Below are 24,382 nucleotides of genomic sequence, written 5' to 3' on the forward strand. Positions count from 1 at the left end.
CCCCAGGAAGAGCAGCACTTGCATTGCCAAAGCTAATGGGGATCCTAAATAAAACAAACAAACAAACAAACAAACAAACAAACAAACAAACCTATGGACGTAGCGTGTCCAATTAACCTCGAGTTTCCAATTAACCTCTTTGGAATGTAGGAGAAAACTGCCACACTATTATTTTGGTTGCGGGCCACTTTGTAGATACGGTTTTCCTTCCTCAGATGGCTTTTTTGACAGTGAAACCAAACCCATATCACATATTAGATGTAAAATGATAGTGTACTATCTTTGAAATTAGATGTCAAGGATAGGAATGAGTTCAAATGTAGTTCAATACTGTAAAAATGGTATTAAAAAAATATTTCAAAATCTCAATATTATTCATTATACATGACAAACATTTTGGTATAGATTATAGTTGACAGACATGATTTTTTTTCATGGGCCACATAAAATGATGCAGTGGGCCGGATATGGCCCCCAACCTTGAATCTGACATATGAGCTTTTAGCCAGGGGTCCCCAACCCTTGGGCTGCCGACCGGTACCATTCCGTGGATCATTTGGTGCTGGGCCGCACAAGAAAGACTAAAAAATGTGTTTAATTTCCCATAGTCTGAACAATCTTTTATTTTTAAAAATGGACAGGATCCTCTCCAATTCTTGTGATGTGAACATAACATTACACATATTATGCTGTTGGTGCGAGGTACGAGGACACTGCTAATGTTGTATAGGAATACAATGTGTATTCACGTTTATTATTATATTATACTGTGGTGTTCGTATGAAGCAGGGGTTTTCAACTAATTTTGTCCAAGGAACCACAAATTATAACCAAGAAGCAACCTGGGGACCACTACTTTGGCAGAATATTATTTTATTTTGCACCAAAAGAAGATGAACCTAAACAGGCTATTTGCATCTGTACCGATGTCTATTATGGAAAGCTCAGCTACATTTCACATAATAAGCTCCGTCTCCCTGGACCGCATAAGCTGTTGCGAATTTGGACAGGCGGACTATCTCTGTACAAATTGATAGGCAGCGTCTTTCAACGCACAATATGGCAACGACATGGCGTCATCTCCGGCGCAACAAGACGGTACCGCTGGTGTTCAAATTCACTTGGCCTTTGAACCTGGCCTGGTTTCTATGGAGACGGGCCGTGAGTTAAAGCTATGAAAATGTGATATTCACAGCCTTCATTTTGCGTCTCTCTTTCAACGCTTTCCTACTCTCTTCTCAACGTTTAATACGTTGAGCCACCCGAAGACTCCCCGATTGGTCTAGCAACAACACTTTGTCTGGAACTTCAAAGTAAATGCTCCACCGTAAACACTTGCGTACACGAGGTCTTTCATTTTCATTTTCAACAGCTTGGGCGAGAAGGCGTGTCAAGTAGTGTTAAATGCATTGCTGTTGTATAGAGTGGAGCAATGTGGGCATCACTTAAGTCTGCTACAAGAAAGTGAAAAGAAACAAATAAAACAAAACGACTTAAGTGTACTCATGCAACAAATCTGAACGAAAATACATTTCTAAGATACTGCTGGCTAAATTGCATGTTTATAAATGTCGATACATTAACAAGAAACCTAATTTACATGTGTAACTATTGGGCAATCTACAAATTCCAAAGCACACAAAACCTTGTATTGGAGTGCTTTATTTCTTAGGCTCTATGTTTGACACCTACATGTGTTTACATGTCCCACATAAATATTTTAAAAAGTAATAATAAGAAACAAGTTCATCGCCATGGAAACGAAGGCCAGTTTTAAGGCTGCATTCGTGTGTCACGTGATGCGCCATCGCGTCGCTCTGGAAATTATGTAATGTAGCCTGAAAACTGGCCGAAAAAACTAACTTCTGAGGGCGCAGCCTGTGAAATTGGACACAGCTATTGAAACGGTCCGTGGTGCTAAATAGATTGGGGACTGTTCCCATAAGCAATGAATTGAACTCAAAACAGTGCAACACACCAGGAGACATAGTAGTACTCACAGTCATATATTATTTATTCTTTGCAAGAATTACTATTTTTACCGTACTGATGAACTGAGAGTAGAGACATCTCGATGAAAACTATATTTGTCTGACTTACACTGGCTACAGGTGGCTTAGGCAGGTATATCAGAAAGTGCAGCACAATGACCATTCAATTGACACAGCGTGACAAAAATTGTTCATGCCTTAATGAATTTAAGATTCTGACAACAACCTGACTTGGGACATTTTAATTGTGGGTAAAGTGACGGTGATTGGTGAGCTCCAGAGACTCCACTGGCCCAGACCCAGGAGGTCCATAGTACACACCTGAAACACATACTCCCTTCCTGGGCTCAGACCCTTCAGCTCCATGGCGGTACTCTCCAAAGGAAACTGCAGGAACCAGAAGGCCACAATCAATCAAAGACAGTGTCAGTTTGTCCGTCCGTCCGTCTACAGAAACATACAGTGATCCTTTGTTTATCACTGATAATTGGTTCCAATTTACTATCGCTCACGGTAAAAAAAAAAAAAAAACTATCGCTCTGCTCTCGCCGGGCTGGCCGGCTAACGCGCCCTTGTGTTGCTCCATGGGGGCGTGCATATCCAGTACGGAGCTGTGAGCACTAATCAGTGCCACCTGTGCCCTTGTTAATGGCTGATTAGGGCGTGCATTTAAACCCCGCAAGACCGTCAGTCTGCAGTGGCTAATCTGCCTCGATACACGTTTGCCTGCCACCTGTTTCTGCTATGCCACCTGATTTAGTTTTTCTCCGTGAACGTTTTTGTGAACGCCCTCATTTTGGGGCCACTGAATGGTTTTGAACGTTAGTTTACTTTCGCTCAACGATGCAAAATTAAACCCCACTAAACACACTCTAAACAAGGCTTAAACAGGCAGGGGAAAAGGATTTGGCAAGCCCAGTCGCAAACAGTCGCACGGCGCGATGACAAATGCTTCATTCGATGAAAACTCATGTTGCATGACGAGCAGTGCCCCCTCCCCCCACTCTTGTTAAACGGCAATGTTAAGTTATCACCCTGTGAGAGCATTCAGGAATTTCACGAATTACTCTTAAAGAGATTGTTTCTGTTGTTTTTGTAATTTATTTGCACCTTTACCCTTGCATTTTCATGTCCCAAATTCTAAATGTTTTCTGGTTCTTTGGGCAAACAAGAAAGTGTGAATGGAATGAGTGAAAACAATGACAAAATCCCAAAATGCCAGAAGGTAACAGCTCATAGTATTTTTTTCATTCATTTTTTTTCTTTTTTTTTTTTGAGGAAGAAAAGCGCTATAAACTTCATTTTTGGAACCATAAACATAGTTCATAAAATTTCAATTATGAACTATGAACTGACGAGTTCCTTTAAAAAATTTGTGAACTGAACTTTGAACTAGTTTGTGTAGAAAATTAACTTTCCCAACTCTTAACAGGAGTGTTTTTTTTTTTCAGTAAATGCTGTTCAACAAACATGTTCAATAAATGCTTTTCCAATTTCAAAAATATAATCGTGTAAATAATTGTGACTTCAATATTGAACAGAATAATCATAATAATGATTTCTACCCATAATCGAGCAGCCCAAGTATGTAGTATGATGTAGTATACTACATCATACACACCCTCCTAACTGTGAGGTGGATGTGATATTCGGGGTGTGTGTGTATATATATATCCCATACATATATATATATATATATATATATATATATATATATATATATATATATATATATATATATATATATATATATATATATATATATATATGTAAAACGAGTGTGGTCTTTGAACTTACACTGACAGACTTGGTTCGACCCTTGTGGTCCCATTGGTATGTGATCTGATACTTGAGGGGTACCATGTCCAGGTGAGACCACGTCGGCGGTGCCGACCATTCCACCAGCACATTCCTGGCATGGTAGGCCAACACCTTGACATCCACAGGGGGGTCGGGTTTCACTGCAAAAACATGAAAAAAGTGATTTACCGAAGTCAAATTCCTTGTTTGGCACGCTCAAACATGGCGAATAAAAAACTCTTGAATCTTGAATCTTGAAATGTTTCAAGGTGTTTTGATTCGGTGAACAATTCTATTGAATGAACTGATTCTAAAGATTCAGTTCACACAAAAGAACTGGAATGCACATCACTAGTAGCAGGAGATTGAGATAAAGCCTGGTTAGAGCTACTCTTACAGCTCTCGGCCAATCATCGGCAACGATACAGATCAACATGTTCCCATTGGTCTCCTATCGGACAATCGTGTGCTGTAAAGTCATATGGGCAGACAAAGCCCCGCGCCCAAGTAACGCCGAATATGTCCGCAATATTTGTGTACCCACCCAACAACCACCTCGGAACTCCACAAAGGGTTCAGACTTTATTAGTCTATTGGTCATTTAAAAAGAGTTTATTTTCCCGCCTTCAACAACAACAATAATAATAATGATATTACTGCTATCTTCATGATTCCGGATAAGCGGTAGAGGATGGATGGATGGATGGATGGATGGATGGATGGATGGATGGATGGATGGATGGATGGATGGATGGATGGATGGATGGATGGACGGAGGGAGGGAACGGATGGACGGATGGATGGACGGGCACATGGACAGGCGGATGGACAAATGGATTATTACCATTATTGTTTAATTGTTCTCCACAAATGCAGGTTTAACAGTCCCATTTAAATTTCCACAGAAATGTTCGGGATGCATGTTGCGGCCAATATGGTTAGCTACAACTTACCAATGTCCTCCAGCATGAAGCTCCTGAGATGAAAGCTGCTGCTACCAGTAGAAGACAGCATAGTCACATTGATAATGTAATTTGTCAGCATCTTCAAGTCGGGTAGGTGGCAATACCACACCTGCAAAAGATGGGCAAAACAATTCAATGTCATTTTATTCCTTCATCCAGAATTTATTTCTTATGAAAAAAAAATTACAACGTTTATTTCATTGTCAATGATTTTTTTTTTTTTTTAGCGACGGGCTGTATCAGTGCCGAAACCAACCTTATTTAAATAAGCTACCTATTGATACCTTTATCAATGCATAAAAATGTGAATATCACTACCTAATAAAATTTAAAATCTTAGCTCTCTGTAAACGACAGCAGCGCAAGTACAGCAGCACTGCGTAACTGCGACTGCGCTCTCTGAGTTACTGCCGCCTAGTGTTGGCTCGTGAATGAACGATTCGTTCAAAAGAACGAATATTTTCAGTGAACATGAGTGAATAGATCACTTCCTTAAGTGATTTTTTCAGTTCATATGACTTCAACATGCAATAACGTAATTTATCTGACACAGGAGGTGTCGGTAATGTGCATTTAAGCTGGTGCCACTCCGCCGTAAACAAAACGAAGAAGAAAAATGACGTAACTTCCCGTTCACAAACGAGCCAATGAATTGCATTTCCCGTTCATTGAGAGCGTCCTCACCAGTTGCATCGCTGTCTGGGGTGGTAACTGCACTGAACAGAACTTGAAGGCCCTGCAGCGCATAGTGAATACGGCTGGTAAGATTATTGGTGCTTCGCTCCCCTCCCTGAAGGACATTTACACCTCCCATCTCACCCGCAAGGCAACCTCGATTGCGAGAGATGTGAGTCACCCGGCTCACTCTTTGTTTGACCTTCTGCCCCCTGGGAAGAGGTACAGGAGCCTGCGCTCCCGCACCACCAGACTCGCCAACAGCTTCTTTCTCCAGGCTGTTAGGACCCTGAACTCGCTACCCCCTTCTGCGTAGCGTGCGGCACTGTTGCGCTATTTTCTGGAATGTCTGCTGTACGCGCACTTGCTCCTTTTTTTGCTCCTCTTATTTATTTATTTATTTATTTATTTATTTATTTATTTATTTATTTATTTATTGTGTTATTTATTCATTATTTATTCAGCACGCTGTTGTTATACTTGTTTACTTGTTTGTCTGTTGTGGGCCATGTCTTGTCACCGTGGGATAGGGGGGAACGAAATTTCGGTTTCTTTGTGTGTCTTTGGCATGTGGAGAAATTGACAATAAAGGTGACTTTGACTTTGACTTTGATCAATGAATGGGTCTGTGATAGAAGGACTCGGTGAGTGAGTGATTTGCCTTTACCGTTCATCGCGAGAACAGATCAGTGAGTGAACGAGTGCTGACTATCCCATTCGCGAACGTTGTCAGTGAGTGATCTGCTTTCCTGTGCATGAAGTCAGTGAACGTGTTGAGTCTCCTGGCGTCAACAATTCAGTGAATGAACGTGAAATATGTAAGCCAGAATGTAAATGTACGGTTTGCAAAGGAAAGACTGAAACACCACCTCTTTCGTGCTTGTTTTCTCCAAGCTAACAGCTAATTTTATTGCATGAAGAGATGCTCCAGTATGTAACAACAGGAGATTATGCTTCTCCTCGGGAAATCTTTATTTTATAATGCTTACAGTAGTTTTTAAATAACGTGTTATTTAAACGCCTGAATATTGTTATCCTTTATATCAACTGCAAGTTCACATTAGATTGCTGGTTTGAAATTTACTTCTATTATTATTATTTTAATAAACTTTTATTTTAAAACTTATCTGGTGGTTGAGTGTTTTATTCCTTGTTTTTATTTTTGTGCATGAAAACGTAAAAACAGACATTTGGTTAGCCGCTTCTCATGGCAATATGTACAATGAGGTAAAAAAGAACAGTCAAACCTCAGTTTTCGACCGCAATCCGTTTCAGAAGGCGGTTTGATAAGTGAATCGGTTGAATTCCGAATCTATTTTTCCCATTACAAATGGTAAATTTTTTTAATCCGTTCCAAGACAAAAAACTTTATAAAGCATTTTTTCATTTGCGACCGACGTGATACAGAACCAAGCCGACAAGAAGCCCTCGGACGCGTCTACTGTACCCGGCGAGGAGTCGGTGGTGTGGAGTCATGAGGTGGAGGTCTGCCTCTTCCACGCCATGATCGGACACAAGCCTGTCGGTGAGGGAAAATGCTAGTAAGCGTAGGGTTATTACGGTCGCTCCCGTATCTATTCACTTTCCTTTGATCAAATAGAACCGTTTAACAAGTCAAAAGATCAAATAGCCAAAGCGCTTCTTTATTTTTTTTTCCATTTGTTTACTTTTGTATATTTTATATTGCATCACCCCTTGTAATTTGCCAAAACGTGTTTAATTGGGTCTAATTTGTTATGTTTTCCTCACTTTGTAACTTTGTTTCAGCTGCCATAAAAGGGCCCTAGCAGCCTTGGCCATGTTCCGGGTCAAACAAAAGACTATAAAAATTGGACCCATTGCCTCCCTGCTTGGCACTCAGCATTAAGGGTTGGAATTGGGGGGTTAGATCACCAAATGATTCCTGAGCGCGGCACCGCTGCTGCTCACTGCTCCCCTCTCCCCCAGGGGATGGATCAAAATCACATGGGGATGGGTTAAATGCAGAGGACAAATTTCACCACACCCAGATGTGTGTGTGACAATGATCATTGGGACTTTAACTTTTTTAACTTGCACGTTGGGGTACTTGCATGTTTAAGGTACTTGTACATACTAGACCAATACTTGTCGTAAATTTCGCCCAGGTTCACAACCTCTAAAATAGCATTTTTCTTTGTAAACAGCCTTGGCAACTGCATGCGACAAAATTTCAAGCTTTCGATACCTTTCCATTCTAATCATCTTTAGAAGAAACACCCAAAGTTCGAAAACAATCGAATAGAATCTCTAGGAGCAATTTGTTGAAATATGACCTCTATAAAAGGCCAAAAAATGCTGCCATTTTGACTTTAATTTGGATTGAAGTCAAAATGGCAGACTGTTAGGTTTAGCACATGTCTACTGAAGACTTTTTTTGTAGGTCTTGGGCTGTTTCATATCTGTCCCAATTTTCACAGATCTTATTTATGTGAAAAGTAGAAATGGGAATGCTTCGTAAAATGTAGCATTTAAGTACAGTGGAGCCTCGGTTTTTGACCACAATCCGTTCCAGAAGGCTGTTCGAGAAGTGAATCGTTCGAATTCTGAATCGTGTTTTCCCATTACAAATAATGGGGAAAAAATTAATCCATTCCAAGCAAAAAAACGCCTGTTTAAAGCATTTTTTCATTTGCGCATTTTTGTCCGATCGCGCAGCTGGTCGCATGATTGTGACAGAGCCCTCGCTGAAATTTAGAAAATATTTTTAAAGTCCTGATGTACTTTCCAAAATTTAAATGGACCTCAGTGCGCAGGGAGCTTAATTTGGTCCGATCGCACAACCGAAGCGCGCCGGGCGCTCACTGTCTAATTGCTCTAAGAGCGTCTTTGTGTTTTCGGATGGCCTTATTGCGCTCATTTGCTTTCTTTGTAGGCATGATTAGGGGTTAATACAATCCTCAAAGTAGCGAAAATACAATAATGAACGGAGTCAGTTGGCATCCGGGCCGCGTGGTCGGGTTTTCTCGGGTCCTTTCGGCTCATCTCGCGAGGTTCAACCTCCGAATTTTGTTCAACAACCGAAGCAAAACAATCTGGAATTTTTCGTTCGAATTCCGATTTGTTCGAGAACCGGGACGTTCGAAAACCGAGGTTTGTCTGTATTTAGTCCGCCACCAATTGTGCGAGTTCTTCCACTTACAAGATAAGAGATGCCTGCAATTTTCATCATAGGTACACTTCAACTATGAGAGACAAATTTTGAAGAAAATTTTTTGCACATTATGATGGAAAATTAATATTTAGTCAACACCAAAAGTTCATAATACTTGGTTATATACCCTCTGTTGGCAATGACGGAGGTCAAACATTTTCTGTAAGTCTTCACAAGGTTTACAAACACTACGTGTGTGTGTGTGTGTGTGTGTGTGTGTGTGTGTGTGTGTGTGTGTGTGTGTGTGTGTGTGTGTGTGTGTGTGTGTGTGTGTGTGTGTGTGTGTGCGTGCATGCGTGCGTGTGTATGTATATATATATATATATATGAAGGGATGCGCCAGTATGCAACAGTGGGGAGATTATGCTTCTCTTTGGGAAATCTTTACCTACATCTGTTAATCATGGAGGAGGAAATGTGATTGTCTGGGGTTGCTTTGGTGCTGGTAAGGTGGGAGATTTGTACAGGGTAAAAGGGATTCTGAATAAGGAAGGCTATCACTCCATTTTGCAACGCCATGCCATACCCAGTGGACAGCGCTTGATTGGAGCCAATTTCATCCTACAACAGGACAATGACCCCAAACACACCTCCAAATTGTGCGAGAACTATTTAGAGCAGAAGCAGGCAGCTGGTATTCTATCGATAATGGAGTGGCCAGCGCAGTCACCAGATCTGAACCCCATTGAGCTGTTGTGGGAGCATTTTGACCGTATGTTACGCAAGAAGTGCCCATCCAACCAATCTAACTTGAGGGAGCTGCTTCTGGAAGCGTGGGGTGCAATTTCTCCAGATTACCTCAACAAATTAACAGCTAGAATGCAAAAGGTCTGCAATGCCGTAATTGCTGCAAATGGAAGATTCTTTGACGAAAGCAAAGTTTGATGTAAAAAAATCTTATTTCAAGTACAAATCATTATTTCTAACCTTGTCAATGTCTTGACTCTATTTTCTATTCATTTCACAATGTTTGGTGGTGAATAAGTGTGACTTCATGGAAAACACAAAATTGTTTGGGTGACCCCAAACTTTTGAACGGTAGTGTATATGTATATGTATACATATATATATATATATATAATAGATAATTGGTTCCAAAAAACACCCGCGATAAGTGAAATCCACGAAGTAGGGTCACCCGCTCAGCTGTACATTTTTTGTGTGTCAATAAATGTATATGAAACCATTTGAGTGCATATTTTATTATTAGAACATTAAATACTAGTTTCAAACATGTAAATAATACATTAATAGTATAAATAACATACAGAAAAGTTTGTATAAATTATACTGGCCTCACTAAACGTGTAAGGTACGTATTCAGCTATCCAGCATGCGTAAACAGATAGGTGAAGAGAACAACAAAGGGAATGCAGAACGATCCTCTGATTTTTCCTCTCCTTTATTTCACACAGATGTGCAAAACAGAAAGCTGTAAAACAGCATTGCCGTCGTGGGGAATTACAACTGTGAAGCTTTCGAACAGACTTAACTTTTCTGCAACTTCAGACCTGTATGAACTCACTGACACTGTCAAATCATCAATCAGTTTTTGTGAGGATCTGTGTGTGCGGACTAAGACCTTCAGCACGTACAACAACGACAAACCTTGGCTTACACCGAACCTCAGGAGGCTGCGCAAAGCCAAGGAGGAGGCCGACAGGCGTGGTGACCGGGACCTGTTCAAGCAGACCAGAAACACACTGAACCAAGAGGTCAGGAAAGCCAAGAGTTGTTACGGGGAGAGCCTGGAGAAACACCTCTCTGCCAATCCTGATCCCTCAACACTGTGGAAAGGTATGCGGAGCATCAAAGGCTTCAAGAAACCAACCTGGGGAGAACCCAAGGCTTGCAAACCAGCTAAAGAGGTTTTACTGCAGGTTTGAACGGTCCACCCACACAACAGGACCTCCTGCAGCACAATCAACATACTCATCTCCCCCCACGACCCCTCTGTCCACACCTCCATCATCGTTATCACCTACTCCCTTTCTTACAGAGGCCGCGCCCGCACTCCAGATCCACGAGGAGGAAGTGTGTCAGATGTTCCGAAGACAAAAGGTCAGGAAGGTACCGGGCCCAGACGTCGTGTCTCCTTCCTACTTGAAAGTCTGTGCTGAACAACTGGCACCCACCTTTGCATGGATCTTCAATGGTTCCCTGGAGCTGTGTGAGATGCCCTCGTGTTTCAAGAGCTCCACCATCGTACCGATGGCCATGAAGCCTGCCATAACAGGTTTGAATGACGATAGACCTGTCGCCCTGACATCTGTGATCATGAAATCTTTTGAGAGGTTAGTGTTGAACCACCTGAAGGACGTCACGGGCCCCCTGCTTGGCCCCTTACAGTTTGCCTACCGGGCAAACAGGTCGGTGGACGATGGGGTCATCATGGGACTGTACTACATCCTGCACCACCTGGACACGCCAGGAACATACGCCAGGATCCTGTTTGTGGACTTCAGCTCGGCGTTCAACACCATCGCTCCTGACATCCTCCAACAGAAGCTCATCCAGCTTGCGGTGCCTGACTCCACCTGTCAGTGGATCACCAACTTCCTGACCAACGGGAGACGACGTGTGAAGCTGGGGACCATAACATCTGACACCCGGACCACCAATACTGGTGCCCCCCAGGGGTGCATACTCTCCCCACTGCTCTTCTCTCTCTACACTAACGATTGCTCCTCAGGCGACTCTTCTGTGAAGCTCCTGAAGTATGCAGATGACACCACTCTCATTGGAGTGATCTGGGACGGTGACGAGACTGCGTACCGACAGGAGGTGGAGCGGCTGGTCCACTAGTGTAGCCAAAACCACCTGGAGCTGAACCCGCTCAATACCGTGGAGATGACAGTGGACTTCAGGCGAGACCCTTCACCACTTTCACCCCTCACTATCCGCAGTAATACTATTCTCTCCACAGACACCTTCAAGTTCATGGGATCCTGAATCTCTCAGGACCTAACCCTAACCCTTTTGTTCATAACTTTTATGGACAGAATTTCTAGGTGCAGCCGAGCCGTTGAGGGTGTCCGGTTTAGGGGCATCAGCATTGTGTCTCTGCTTTTCTTAGACGACGTGGTGCTGTTGGCTTCTTCAAGCCGTGATCTCCAGCTCTCACTGGACCGGTTCGCAGCCGAGTGTGAAGCGCTCAGGATGAGGGTCAGCACCAAATCTGAGTCCATGGTCCTCAGTCGGAAAAGGGTGGAATGCCCTTTCCGGATCATGAATGAGATCCTGCTACTTCAAAATTTTCAATTTTGAAATTCACACCAAATGTTCCCCTTATTTAGTTTTTCCCTTCTAATTTCTACATTTTTCAACCGATTCAACCCATTTCAACTTTATTCACGTTGTTCACCTTACCATATTCACCCCCTTCACCCCCACTTCCACTATGCTTTCACAATTCAACCCTTGACCCCCACTTCCAGTGTGGCGGCCATCTTGGATTGACCCTGAAGTGCCCCAATGAACCCAGAATGAACCGGAAGTGCCCCAAATCAAACCGGAAGTGACCCCAAATGAACTAGAAGTGACCTTAGGTAAACCGGAAGTGACCCCAAATCAAACTGGAAGTGATCCAAATAAACCGGAAGTACCATTTTTTAAACCGGAAGTGACCCAAAATAAACCGGAAGTGACCCCAGCTAAACCAAAAGTGACCTATATTAAACCGGAAGTGACCCAAATAAACCGGAAGTGACCCGAATCAAACCGGAAGTTGCCTTATTTCAACACAAAGTCCCCCAAATAGCTACATTTGCGCTAACTTTTGCAATTTTTTTCCGATTAAACTCGTTTCAACATTTTAACCCAACCTCCTGAAGCCGTCCGTATATTTCGTTTCGTTCCAAATTTCAAAAAATGTTGCCGCAATTGCTTTTTTAAAAAAAATCCCATTCATTTTCTATGGGGATTCAACATTTGCTCTAACTTCTACAGTTTTTAACCGATTCAACCCGTTCCAACTTTCAACTGTTCATCTTTTGCCTACCTATTCCACAACTTTCCCACTTACCAAAAATTCCAAATTTTCAAATTTGAAATTCAATCAAATTCTCTACAGGATTCTCTACTTGGGCTATGGAAAAGAAGCACTGGACAGTTGCAGAGTGGTCCAAAGTCCTCTTTTCAGACAAAAGCAAGTTTTGTATTTCATTTGGAACTCAAGGTGCCAGAGTCTGGAGAAAAGCTGGAGAGGAGCAAAATCCAAGTTGCTTGAAATCCAGTGTGAAGTTCCCATAGTCAGCGATGGTTTGGGGAGCCATGTCAGCTGCTGGTGTTGGTCCACTGTGTTTCATCAAGTCCAGAGTAAACGCAGCTGTGTACCAAGAGATTTCAGAGCACTACATGCTTCCGTCTGCTAAAAAGCTCAATGGAGATGATGATTTCATTTTCCAGCATGATCTGGCACCTGCCCACAGTGCCAAAACCACCAGTAAATGGTGTACTGATCATGGCATTACTGTCCTCGATTAGCCTGCCAATTCTCCTGACCTGAACCCCATAGATAATTTGTGGGTTATTGTGAAGAAGAAGCTGAAAGACACCAGACCCAACAATGCAAATGAGCTAAAGGCTGCTATTGAAGCATCCTGGGCATCCATAACACCTCAGCAATGCCACAGGCTGATTGCCTCCATGCCACGCCGCAATGATGCAGTAATCCGTGCAAAAGGATTCCCAACCAAGTACTAAGTGCATTAATGGACATTTTCAAATGTTTGATTTTGTTTTGCTGTTATAAATCTTTTTTTTTTACTTGGTCTGAGGAAATATTCAGATATTTTGGGATTGGATTTTTTAGTTTAGCCATAATCAGCCATATTAAAATAATAAAAGACTTGCAATATTTCAGTTGACTTGTAATGAATCCAGAATGTATGACGTTTTTGTTGTTTTAATTGCATTACAGAAAATAAAGAACTTTATCACAATATTCAAATTTTCTGAGACAGTCCTACATGTACGAAATAACAAAAATATAAACAACAATTTTATCAAACCATCTATGTCACTCCAAATCTTTAAATCCATCGGAATCTTCGTCTTGTGTCACTTAAAAAGAAAACACACACGCACACGCACACGCACGCACACACACACACACACACACACACACACACACACACACACACACACGGCTGTTGACGCCGGAAAGACTATGTGCGCTGTTGACGTCAGACTAGATAGATCAAATAAATGTAATATAAAGAACAATTTTAACAAACCATCCGTAACACTCTAAATCATTAAATCCATTGGAATATTTATCCTCTGTGTAAAATAAAAAAGAAAGAAAAATACATAGCTGTTGACGCCGGACTACGTGGGCTGCTGACGTCAGACTAGATATATCAAATAGATGTAATATAAACTTTTTAACGAACCAGCCGTGTCACTCCAAATCATTAAATCCACCGGAATATTCATTCTCTGTGTCAAAAAACAAAACAAAAACAGCTGTCGATTCCGGACCTAAGTGCGCCGCTGACGTCAGCCTCGTCATCAGCTGCGGCCCCAATTATTCCACAGATCTAGTATATAACTATATTGTAGCTTTACCAAAGTACCAGGCAAGACGTGGGTTTGTTAGCCGGCTCTTTATTTCACAAATCAAAAGCTCAACATATGAGCCAACACACGCAAGCGCCCTTGATCGCTCTTCCTTCTTGTTCTTTCGGTCACGACCCATAGTTCGTGACCATAGGCAAAAGCGTAGATCCACCAGTAAATCAAGAGCTTCGCCATTCGGCTCAGCTCCCTCTTCACCACAATGGACCAATAATGAGTCTGCATCACAGCATACACTGCACTGATCCGCCTGTCAATCTCAAGCCTCATCCTGCCCTCGCTCGTGAACAAGACCCCAAGATACTTGAACTCCTCCACTTGGGGCAGGATCTCATCCCTGGCCTGGAGAGGGCATTCCACCCTTTTCCGACAGAGGACCATGGTCTCAGATTAGGAGGTGCTGATTTTATTCCGGACCGCTTCACACTCGGGTGCAAACTGCTCCAGTGAGAGCTGGAGATTACGGCTTGAAGAAGCCAAAAGCACCATATAACCTGCAAAAAGCAGAGACACCATGCTGATGTCACTAAACCAAACACCCTCAAGGCATCGGCTGCGCCTAGAAATTCTGTCCATTAAAGTGATGAACAGAATCTGTGACAAAGGGCAGCTATGGTGGAATCCAACCCTCACTGGAATCAACTGTGACTTACTGCCTGAAATACGAAGCAGACTCTGACATCGGTGATACAGGGACCAAACCCCTCTCATCAGTGGGTTCAGTACTCCATACTACCGAAGCACTCCCCACAGATGTCCGCTAGGGACACGGTCGAATGCCTTCTTCAGGTCCACAAAACACGTGTACTGGTTGAGCGGACTCCCATGCACCCTGGAGGACCCTGCCAAGGGTATACAACTGGTCCACTGTTCCAGGGCCAGGACAAAAAACACACTGCTCCTTCTGAATCTGAGATTCGGCCTCCCAAAGGACCCACCTCTCCAGCACCCCTGAATAGACAGGGAGGCCTTAGAGTGTGACTCCTCTGTAGTTGGAACACACCCGAGTCTCCCTTCTTAAAAAGGGGGACCACCACCCCAGTCTACCAATCCAGAGGCAGTGTCCTCAATGTCCACACAATGTTGTAGAGGCGTGTCAGCCAGGATAGCCCCACAACATCCGGAGCCTTTAAGAACTCAGGGCGGATCTCTTGCCACGAGAAGCTTTTTAACTACCACGGTGACTTCAACACCAGAGATGGAAGAGCCCACTTCAGAGTCCCCAGGCCCTGCTTCCACAGTGAAAAGCATGTTGGTGAAATTGTCCCGAGTCGAGGTCAGCAGCACACCGTCCCCACTATACATAGTGTTAACAGTGCACTGCTTCCCCTTCCTGAGACACCGCATAGTTTTCTCAAAGCCCTCCGGAAGTCATTCTTGGTCTTGCAAAAGTCCTCCCACACCCGGGTTTTTGCCTCGGCAACCGCTGGAGCCATTTTCTGCTTGGCCATCCGGTACCTGTCGGCTGCCTCCAGAGTCTCACAGGCCAAAACAGCCCAATAGGACACCTTCAGCTTACCGCCGGTGTCCACCAGCGGGTTCGAGGGTTGCCGCTACGACAGGCACCAACAACCTTACGGCCATAGCTCCAGTCGGCCACCTCAACAATGGAGGCATGGAACATGGTCTACTGAGACTCAATGTCCTCCACTTCCACCGGGATGTGGGAAAAGCTCTGCCGGAGTTGGAAGTTGAAGCTAATTTGGACACGGGATTCTGCCGGACGTTGCCAGCAAATCCCTCACAGTCCATTTGGGTCTGCCAGGTCGGACTGGCATCTTCCCCCATTATTGGAGCCAACCCACCACCAGATGGTGATCAGTTGACAACTCCGCCCCTCTCTTCACCCGAGTGTCAAAAACATGCAGCCGCAAATCTGATGACACGACTATAAAGTCAATCATCAATTTGCGGCCTTGGGTGTCCTGGTGCCAAGTGCACACATGGACACATCCATGTTTGAACGTGTTGTTCATTATGGGCAATCCGTGGCGAGCACAGAAGTCTAGTAATAAAACACCACTCAGGTTCAGATCGGGGGTGGGGCAGTCCCCCCAATCACACTCCTCCAGGCCTCACTGTCATTGCCCACATAAGGATTGAAATCACCCAGCAGAACCATGGAGTCCCCGGGAGGAGTGCTCTCCAGCACATCCTCCTGTGTGCGTATGTGTTTGTTTTTGTGTGGGTTTTTTTTTTGTGTGTTTTTGTGTGCTTGTGCTTGCGTATTGTTTGCATGGACCCCTTACAATTGCATAGCTGCTTGTGGAAGTTGTTTTGCGAAATCTAGTGTTATTATTTGAAAACCAAGACTTTCATTGGTCGAGAGAGCAGCCTGTATGGTGTCACTTTCAGTCTTTATCTGTGTTTGTACATCCATGTTCACGTGCCTTCAAACTTCAAAGAGCTCTATGGAGGGAGGGCTGAGAATTCAAAAGAGGCATTTGTTTGAATATCAACCCTCATCCTAGCAGGGATGGCTATGTGGATGAGAAGCTCATCTCTTTCAGAGGCCGCTGCTTGTTCAAACAACACATGCCGTCCAAACTTGCAAAATACGGAGTGAAGATCTGGGCAATTTGCAATGTTGCTAGTTCTTATGCACTCAAGCTGGATGTTTATACATGAAAGCCCCCAAATGCTTTAATAAGCTTCCGTATCGCTTGTCCCCACGGGGGTCGCGGCTGTGCAGGAGCCTATCCCAGCGGTCATCAAGCAGTAGGCGGGGGACACCCTGAGCTGGTTGCCAGCCAATCACAGGGCAAACAGAGACAAACAACCATTCACACTCACACCTAAGGGCAATTTGGAGTACTTCATCGGTCAGAGTATCTGGAGAAAACCCACGCAAACTGCACATGGGGAGGGCCGGAGGTGGAATCGAACCCGAAACCTCTGAACTGTGAGTGAGGCATGCTAACCAGTGCATCACCATGCATTCAAATTATATTTTTGTTTTAATTTACAGCATAGTTATCTTATATTAGCATATAAACTGTAATATTGTCCACAAATGGCAGGTAAAAATATTAAATAATTGAAAAAGTATACATGTGTGGATAGATCTGATGCCACTGATCATTTGAAGTGATTAAAAGTACAAAATATTCAGATGGCTCAGTTATTACACCTCAAAAGCACGGCCCAACTTGGGACAAATTTGGCATTAAGGTTTTTTTTTTCCTCAAAAACTGCCATTGTCTCAAACACAGGCATTCAAAACAAATCATGTTGCTATGACATGTCGATTTATCCAATGCTCTATGTCATGAAATATTCAAATTATATTTTGTTTTAATAAATGTATACAGCATACCTATCTTTTATGGTAGCAGAAAAATGCTAATATTGTTCACAGACGTCATCACAAATAATTAAATAATTGAAAAACTTTACATGTATGGATAGGTCTGATGCCACTGAAAATTTTGAGTGGTTGAAAGTAAAAAGATATTCAGAAATCACAAAGTTATCACACTTCAAAGGCATTGCTCAACGAGGGACAAATTTTGAGTTTAAGTATTAATTGTATTCCACGATGGTTATTGTCAGGAAGGATTGGAGCCAGGGCGACCAAATGCAACTTGAACCAGGGTTTATTGAAGGGAAAAGGGAGTTGGAAGGGAGGTAAGCGGGTAACGAAGACACAGACGGGATCGAGACTCACGGCCAGCAAAGACAGACAGAAGTCCACTCAGACACGGATAAAATTCTAATCGTGAGAATCCCAGACAAGACCGGGGGGAAACTGGACGAGCAGGACAGGAACACTAGGCACGGACACAGACGGGACACAACAGTAGACACCGACAGGGAGAAACACAAGGGCAGGGCTTTAATACACAAGGTAACAAGAGGAAGCAGGTGACTTTACAGCAACGAAGGGGTGTGGCTGAGGGAAGTTGCCGGCCAAGTGTCTCTGGCATGGCACGTAACAGTTATATGTTATTTTGTTTTATTATTTTGGGTTTTGGGCTAATTGTGTGATAGATTAATTGAGTGATTGATGAAAGTGAATTGAAGTTGGTACCCGCTCGAAAGAAGATGATGATGACGATGATGATGAAAAGGAAGAGGCAGGAGGAGTGAGATGACAGTGCTTGCTGATTGATGGTTGGTGTCTCTCACTGAAATGCACATACAAAAGAACTTTAACAAATGAAGATTCACTCACTGGACAGTCTTTTCAGTTCTGCAAACCCATGAAAGTGAACTAGTTGTTGTTGCTGCTGCGGTAACGACACGATTGTACCTGTAAGAGGCGATGTAGCGCAGAGGCTGGGAGTGTGGGGGTTCAGCCCAGGAGCAGAAGGTGACGTTGGGATAACTCGCACACCAGCAATGCACACTGAGTTTGACTGGAGGATCTGCAAAAAGAAATTCACAGCAATAAATTTGGAGCCAATTATCTTTTACATTAGAAATATTTTTAGAGGAATGCGGTGGGCGCGTGTTTGTCCTTACTGCATGTCACAGCGCTGAGCTTCAATGTTAGCATCTTAACCGAGTCTAGAGCTACTTTTCAAGTTGGAAAGTTATTTATTGCGTACAACTGCATAAACATTGCTTTTGCTTAGGCCTGTCACAATTACTATATATAGGCTTATCGCTTGATGAGCAAAAATTGGATATGATAGTTTTCTCACATTCGATAAAAGGTCTTTTACGTGTATATTTGTTTACATGTGTCAACAACATAGTCACGTTCCTTTGTTCCCTTTCCAGTGAGCCATCTTGCTTGCCGCTGTGCGAGTGTGGTAACTCACACACCCATACACACTCGGGCAGCACTCCCCAACCTTTTTAGCATCGAGGATGGGTATAGTGTATGGCATTCCTGAGTATGCACTGTATTACTTGATAACGTGGTTGAGTCTGACGTGCAATCGGAAGAGTGTGAAATAAAGTAGCAAAGAGAACAAGGAACGTCTGGTCGGCTGAGTGGTGTTAATGAGGTATAAGGAAACACTATAAATGGAAATGGGATACATTGTCGAGAAAATTATACAAGGGACCAGTTAAAGTGGAGGAGTTGATATGCGCCGTATTAAGGAGTTAAATCTGACAAAGGGGAGGACCAGATGACAATGGAAAAGGCGACATTGAAATAGAATGGCGCTCAGTCAGTAGCTCCGATTGATGTACTGTGCCAGGGTCGGTGTTCGCTGGCAAAGGTGGTTAGGTAGTTTTAAACTCAATTTAACTGCGTCACGAATCTGTGATGCTGCACAGAAAAGAGCATTACTGCAACATTTTGCAGGAGCCGAAGTGCAGGACATTTTATTCACATTGAAGAACACCGGCGACTAAGCTGATTACAGCGGTGCAGTAACCAAATTAAATGAATACTTTACACCTCGTAAAAATGTTCCCTATGAAAGGCACGTGTTTAGATAAGCTGAACAAGCTGATAGACTCAGGAGCTTTGTGCAACATTGTGACTGTGGCTAACTAAGTTTGAGCAACTAAAATCTAATTTTCATCTTGAGTTAAAGCACCCAGAGAATAAAGTATTTCCTTTTGGGTCAATAACATCACTCACTCAATGTAAAAGGAATTTTCAGAGCTAATATAAAAACAACTGAAAGATGGCAAATTGTCATTGCACAAATTTACGTCGTCAAAGAGGCACATATTTGTGCTGAAAGAAAAACTGCTGTCAAGTTGGGACTTCTTCGCATTGGTCCCATTGAAAATTGATTGAAAAAGTGAGTGGACGAAGACAATGGGTTTCACAACTGATCGTGGTGCATCGCGGCAGCAAGGAACCAAGACTTTGTGTGGACAAGCCCACAATAAAGCCATAGTAAGAGGAAGGAATCCTATTCCTACAATAGATGAAATACTGGAGGGCGTGAATGGGGCCACAGTATTTTCTAAATTGGATCTGAGGTGGAGATTTCATCAAATTGATTTGGAGCCTGAATGAAGCACGATCACCACATTTGTCACACACGCAGGGCTCTGGCGCAATAAGAGACTAATGTTTGGAATTTCTTGTGCTTCGGAGATCTACCAACGCATCATTGTACAGGTGCTATATGGCATTCATAGAGTTCACAACATAGCGGATGACATCATCGTTTCGGGAGAAACCACCCAACAGCACAACGAGACACTACACCAAGTCATGCAGGGACTGCAGGAAAAAGGCCTGACAGTCAACAGGAAAAAGTGTCAATTCAAGATGTCAGAGCTCGAGTTCATGGGTCCCGTGCTGTCCAAAATTCACAATGGGGAAGCTCAGTCCAAAATTGAAGCAGTGGAAAACACGCACCACCCAACAAACATAACAGAAGTTATGTTTCTTTGGGATTGTCAACTATTGTGGCAGATTCATTCCCAATTTGGCGACAACGTCTGAACCACTGTGGGCCTCCACATGAGACAATCCTGCAAATGGGCATGGCAGGCCGACCAGGAAACTGCTTTTGCAGAGCTAAATCAACAGCCGGAAAGTTCGCGTGTTATGGCATACTTCAAAAAAGATGCGGAAACACATGTCATTGTGGATGCTAGTCCCGTTGGACTGGGGGACACATTACGCCTAAAACAAAATGATGGCACACACAGGCCAGTCTACTATGCCAGCAGAGCCTTGTCTGATGTGGAACGTCGCTACTCTCAGATGGAGAGAGAAGCTCTCGCCATTGTGTGGGATCGTGAGAAATTTCATGGATTTCTCTATGGGAATGATTTTGTCATGATCGCAGACCATAAGCCACACAAAACCATATACTTACCAAAGTCCAAACCTATTTGTTCGAAAATGCTGAAGTCCACATAAGGAACACCAAAAGGAAAGAAAGTGAAAGACAGTATTCTGAAAGGAGATAAGGTCCTGCTTTGCCAGCAGAAACAAACCAAACATTCGACACTGTTTGAACCTTATACTGTGGTTGAAAGGACAATCGGTTATTTTGGAAAAAGAGGGCAAAAAATTGATGCGACATGTGTCATTTGTGAAGTTGTCGCTCCAGCCTGGAGGAGGGACATCGGTGCCGATCAAAGTCACTGAAGCGAACATGAACACTCAACCTGTGCAAATAGTGCCATATGAAAGCCCTCAGCAAAAATGGTAGACTGTCTCATGGACTATCATTTAGCTCAAAGGTGTCAAACTCATTTTTTGTTGCAGGACACATTTGAGTTATGGTTTCCCTCATGGGGCCATTAATGATTTAAATAGAAATGAATGGGTGTGGACAGCAGGGCTGTGGACTCGGACTCGGGGACTCGGACTCGGTCGGACTCGGTCATTTTTGCCGGACTCGGGGACTCGGACTCGGTCGGACTCGGTCATTTTTGCCGGACTCGGGGACTCGGACTCGGTCGGACTCGGTCATTTTTGCCGGACTCGGACTCGGTGCTGATTTTGACCGAGTCCACCGAGTCTGACAATTAAAAAAAAAATACGTTCAATTTTATTTTCATCATGCTGCTGAGAATGCGCGTAGGAATACTGTCCACAGCCCTGCTTACGATCAATGCGGCCACGTTGAGTTGCACTTAGGCTAATGTTTACATTATGTACCAATGTCAAGGATGATTATGTCACCCAGCTTATATCATTCTTTTGATTTTGATCTAAATTAGCCTTGAATAAAGACTAAGCAGTCACATGAATTAACAGAAAAAATGGACAGCCGGACTCGGACTCGGACACGGACTCTGACTCGGTGGTCAAGAGGCCGGACTCGGACTCGGTGCAAAAATCCGACCGAGTCCACAGCCCTGGTGGACAGGGCTGGACTGGGAGATTCTTTCAGGCCAGGAGTCAGTTATGTAACCAGGCCAGCCTGGCCTTGCCCACACGTGCATGTTTACACCCACACTTAAATGCATGAGCACAAGCAAAACGCATTTGTGCGCACACACATGCACACAATCATTCTTTGGGTTTTGTTGTGGATGGTACTGGAAAAACAAATCAAAATCTCCTGAATGAGGGTGAGTAAAATAATCAAAAGGTCTCTCTGAGTCTGACTGTCTGTCTGTGTCTTGAGTTGGCCTTTCCCTTGCACTGCTCCCTGAACTCGTCTTGCTAATATACTCTGCATCTGCTGGGAGTGTCAGAACAACCAGAATAAAAATTATATTATCGACAATAACACATTTAATCAATATCAAAAGAATGATATGGTCAAATATATGCTTTTTTTCCAAATGTTTCATATATAGTCATTGCCTATTCAATCCCATGCAGTGATAGATGACTGTCTGTTCTTTACCTGTCAGCTGCTCTGAGCTAGTACTGGGCCTACTGTCTGAAACGCCAAATCTGGCAATATTTCCACCTTTGCATAGAAAACATAGACATATATTTTAATATTAGCCAGGGCCAGTTACAAAGTTTAGAGAAATGTGCATCTAAAAAAGAACAACAAATGACTCTTCAAATTACAAAACCAACTAGAACTAAATCTAACAATAAATCAACAGAAGGATAGCCTTATTACATGGCAGCGGCACATATGCACACAACACATGCAAACTGGCATGCATACACGCGCGGGGACACACACAGTTTTTAATGGCACCATGGGGAAGGCTGAACAAATCCGTAACTAAACTGCATTTGGCCGCGTCCTCCTCCAGCGCCTTTCTTTTTTTGTCCCTCTCCCTCTCTGCACTGCCTTTCTTCTTCTTTTTATCACGTTTGAAGTCCATTATTCTCACTTGCACCGCTCGCCAGCTACAGCAGATGGCACTTGACAAGTAACACACCCCTTCCTCCACACACGCTCTGTGTGGTTGATACGGACTGTGGGGGCAGGTGTTAATTGATACAAACCAATCGTTTTTCCCTCCTCACATGCTCCTGGCCTGAATGGCCTAAGTGGCCTGGCCTGTCTCTCTGATAGGCGCGCCGCCGCACAGGCAGACTTAAAATAATAATAACAATAATAATAAAAAAAAAAAAAAAAAAAGAGAGAGACGCAGGCCAATCCTAGGCCGGCGCTTCAGGAATACACCCGGTTCTCCCTATGGTCAGCCCGGGCGTGGGTGTGGATATTATCACATACACACAACAGAAAAGTTCAACAATTTTCTCATTTATTTTGAAATTGGGATTATAACAAAAAATGTTGCAATATCTCACTGTTATTAAAAGGAAAGACAATTTAGAGTTTTGGCATTTTAACATGCCAAAATGACAGCACGTAGGCATATTCGGGTTACGGTATTTCAAGATTCAAGAGTTTTTATTCGCCATGTTTGAGCGCGCCAAACAAGGAATTTGACTTCGGTACATCACAGCCTCTGTTCAACATTTAGGTGACTAACAACACTAAGGACATGTGAAAAATGACAAATATTCTCAAACATCCCCTGATTTTAAACTCCCAAGAGGGCAAGGAAAAACTCAAAAATCCAGCTAGGGGAAATGAGAAACCTTGGGAAGAGACCACAGATGGGAGGGTCCCTCTTCCAGGATGACCAGGCTGCAATGGATGCAGAGAGGATATATAGTACAAACAGTGTAGACAATTCCAAAAAGGTGTGGAGATATAACCTATCGTGGCACAACAGTGATAGTTAATGGACGAATCTATAATTGCCCCGGTTATATCCGCCTCGAATGCAAAATATTTACTCACATGACTCCAAGAGCGACCTGGCTTCTCAAAAACCCGTCGTGTTGGACTTCCACTCCCACTTGCTCAAGTCATTATTATGAAAGACCGTAAGTTTTTTTTTTCAGCGCCACTAACTGCTGCTCCGAGCTGCTCGCATGTTAAAAGTTAAATATTTGGTACCACACCCCTCCATGAGTCGTCACTGTATCGTGGTGGAGGGGTTTGTGTGTCCCAGTGAACCGAGGAGCCATGTTGTCTGGGGCTTCATGCCCCTGGTAGGATCACCCATGGCAAAAGGGTCCTCGGGGAGGGGCCAGACAAAGCACGGCTCAAAACACCCCTTTTGAAGAAAAAATATAGATGGACTCAGTTTTGCCTTGCGCGGATGCGGGTCGCCGGGGCCCTCCTCTTGAGCCAGGCCTGGAGGTGGGGCTCGAAGGCCAGCGTCTAGTGGCTGGGCCTTCATCCATGGGGCCTGGCCGGGCACAGCTCGAAAAGGAAACGTGGGTCCCCCTTCCCATGGGCTCACCACCTGTGGGAGGGGCCAAAGGGGTCGGGTGCAAAATGAGCTGGGCAGCGGCCAAAGGCAGAGACCTTGGCGTTCCGATTCCCGGCTGC

General features: G+C 43.6%; 1 protein-coding gene across 2 annotated transcripts in view; it reads right to left on the bottom strand.

The window, feature by feature from the left end:
- Nucleotides 1–1,990: 1,990 nt before the first annotated feature.
- The window catches only part of LOC148401286 (interleukin-27 subunit beta-like), a 30,652-nt gene continuing 8,260 nt past the window's right edge, over nt 1,991–24,382 (bottom strand). Inside the window, exons 2-7 of one of the 2 annotated variants that reach the window (XM_088365379.1) lie at nt 18,436–18,550; nt 18,214–18,310; nt 6,879–6,950; nt 4,745–4,865; nt 3,789–3,952; nt 1,991–2,378 (exon numbers count right to left, since the gene is read on the bottom strand). In XM_088365379.1, the coding sequence (XP_088221505.1) occupies nt 2,199–2,378; nt 3,789–3,952; nt 4,745–4,865; nt 6,879–6,950; nt 18,214–18,310; nt 18,436–18,550 (749 nt within the window). In that variant the 3' untranslated portion in view covers nt 1,991–2,198. The remainder of the gene's footprint in view (nt 2,379–3,788; nt 3,953–4,744; nt 4,866–6,878; nt 6,951–18,213; nt 18,311–18,435; nt 18,551–24,382) is intronic. The other variant, XM_088365387.1, reaches the window with a different exon arrangement.

Source organism: Syngnathus floridae, chromosome 2 (genome assembly GCF_059516105.1).
Source record: "Syngnathus floridae isolate MCC-2025c chromosome 2, RoL_Sflo_1.0, whole genome shotgun sequence".
NCBI classification, from domain to species: Eukaryota; Metazoa; Chordata; class Actinopteri; order Syngnathiformes; family Syngnathidae; genus Syngnathus; species Syngnathus floridae.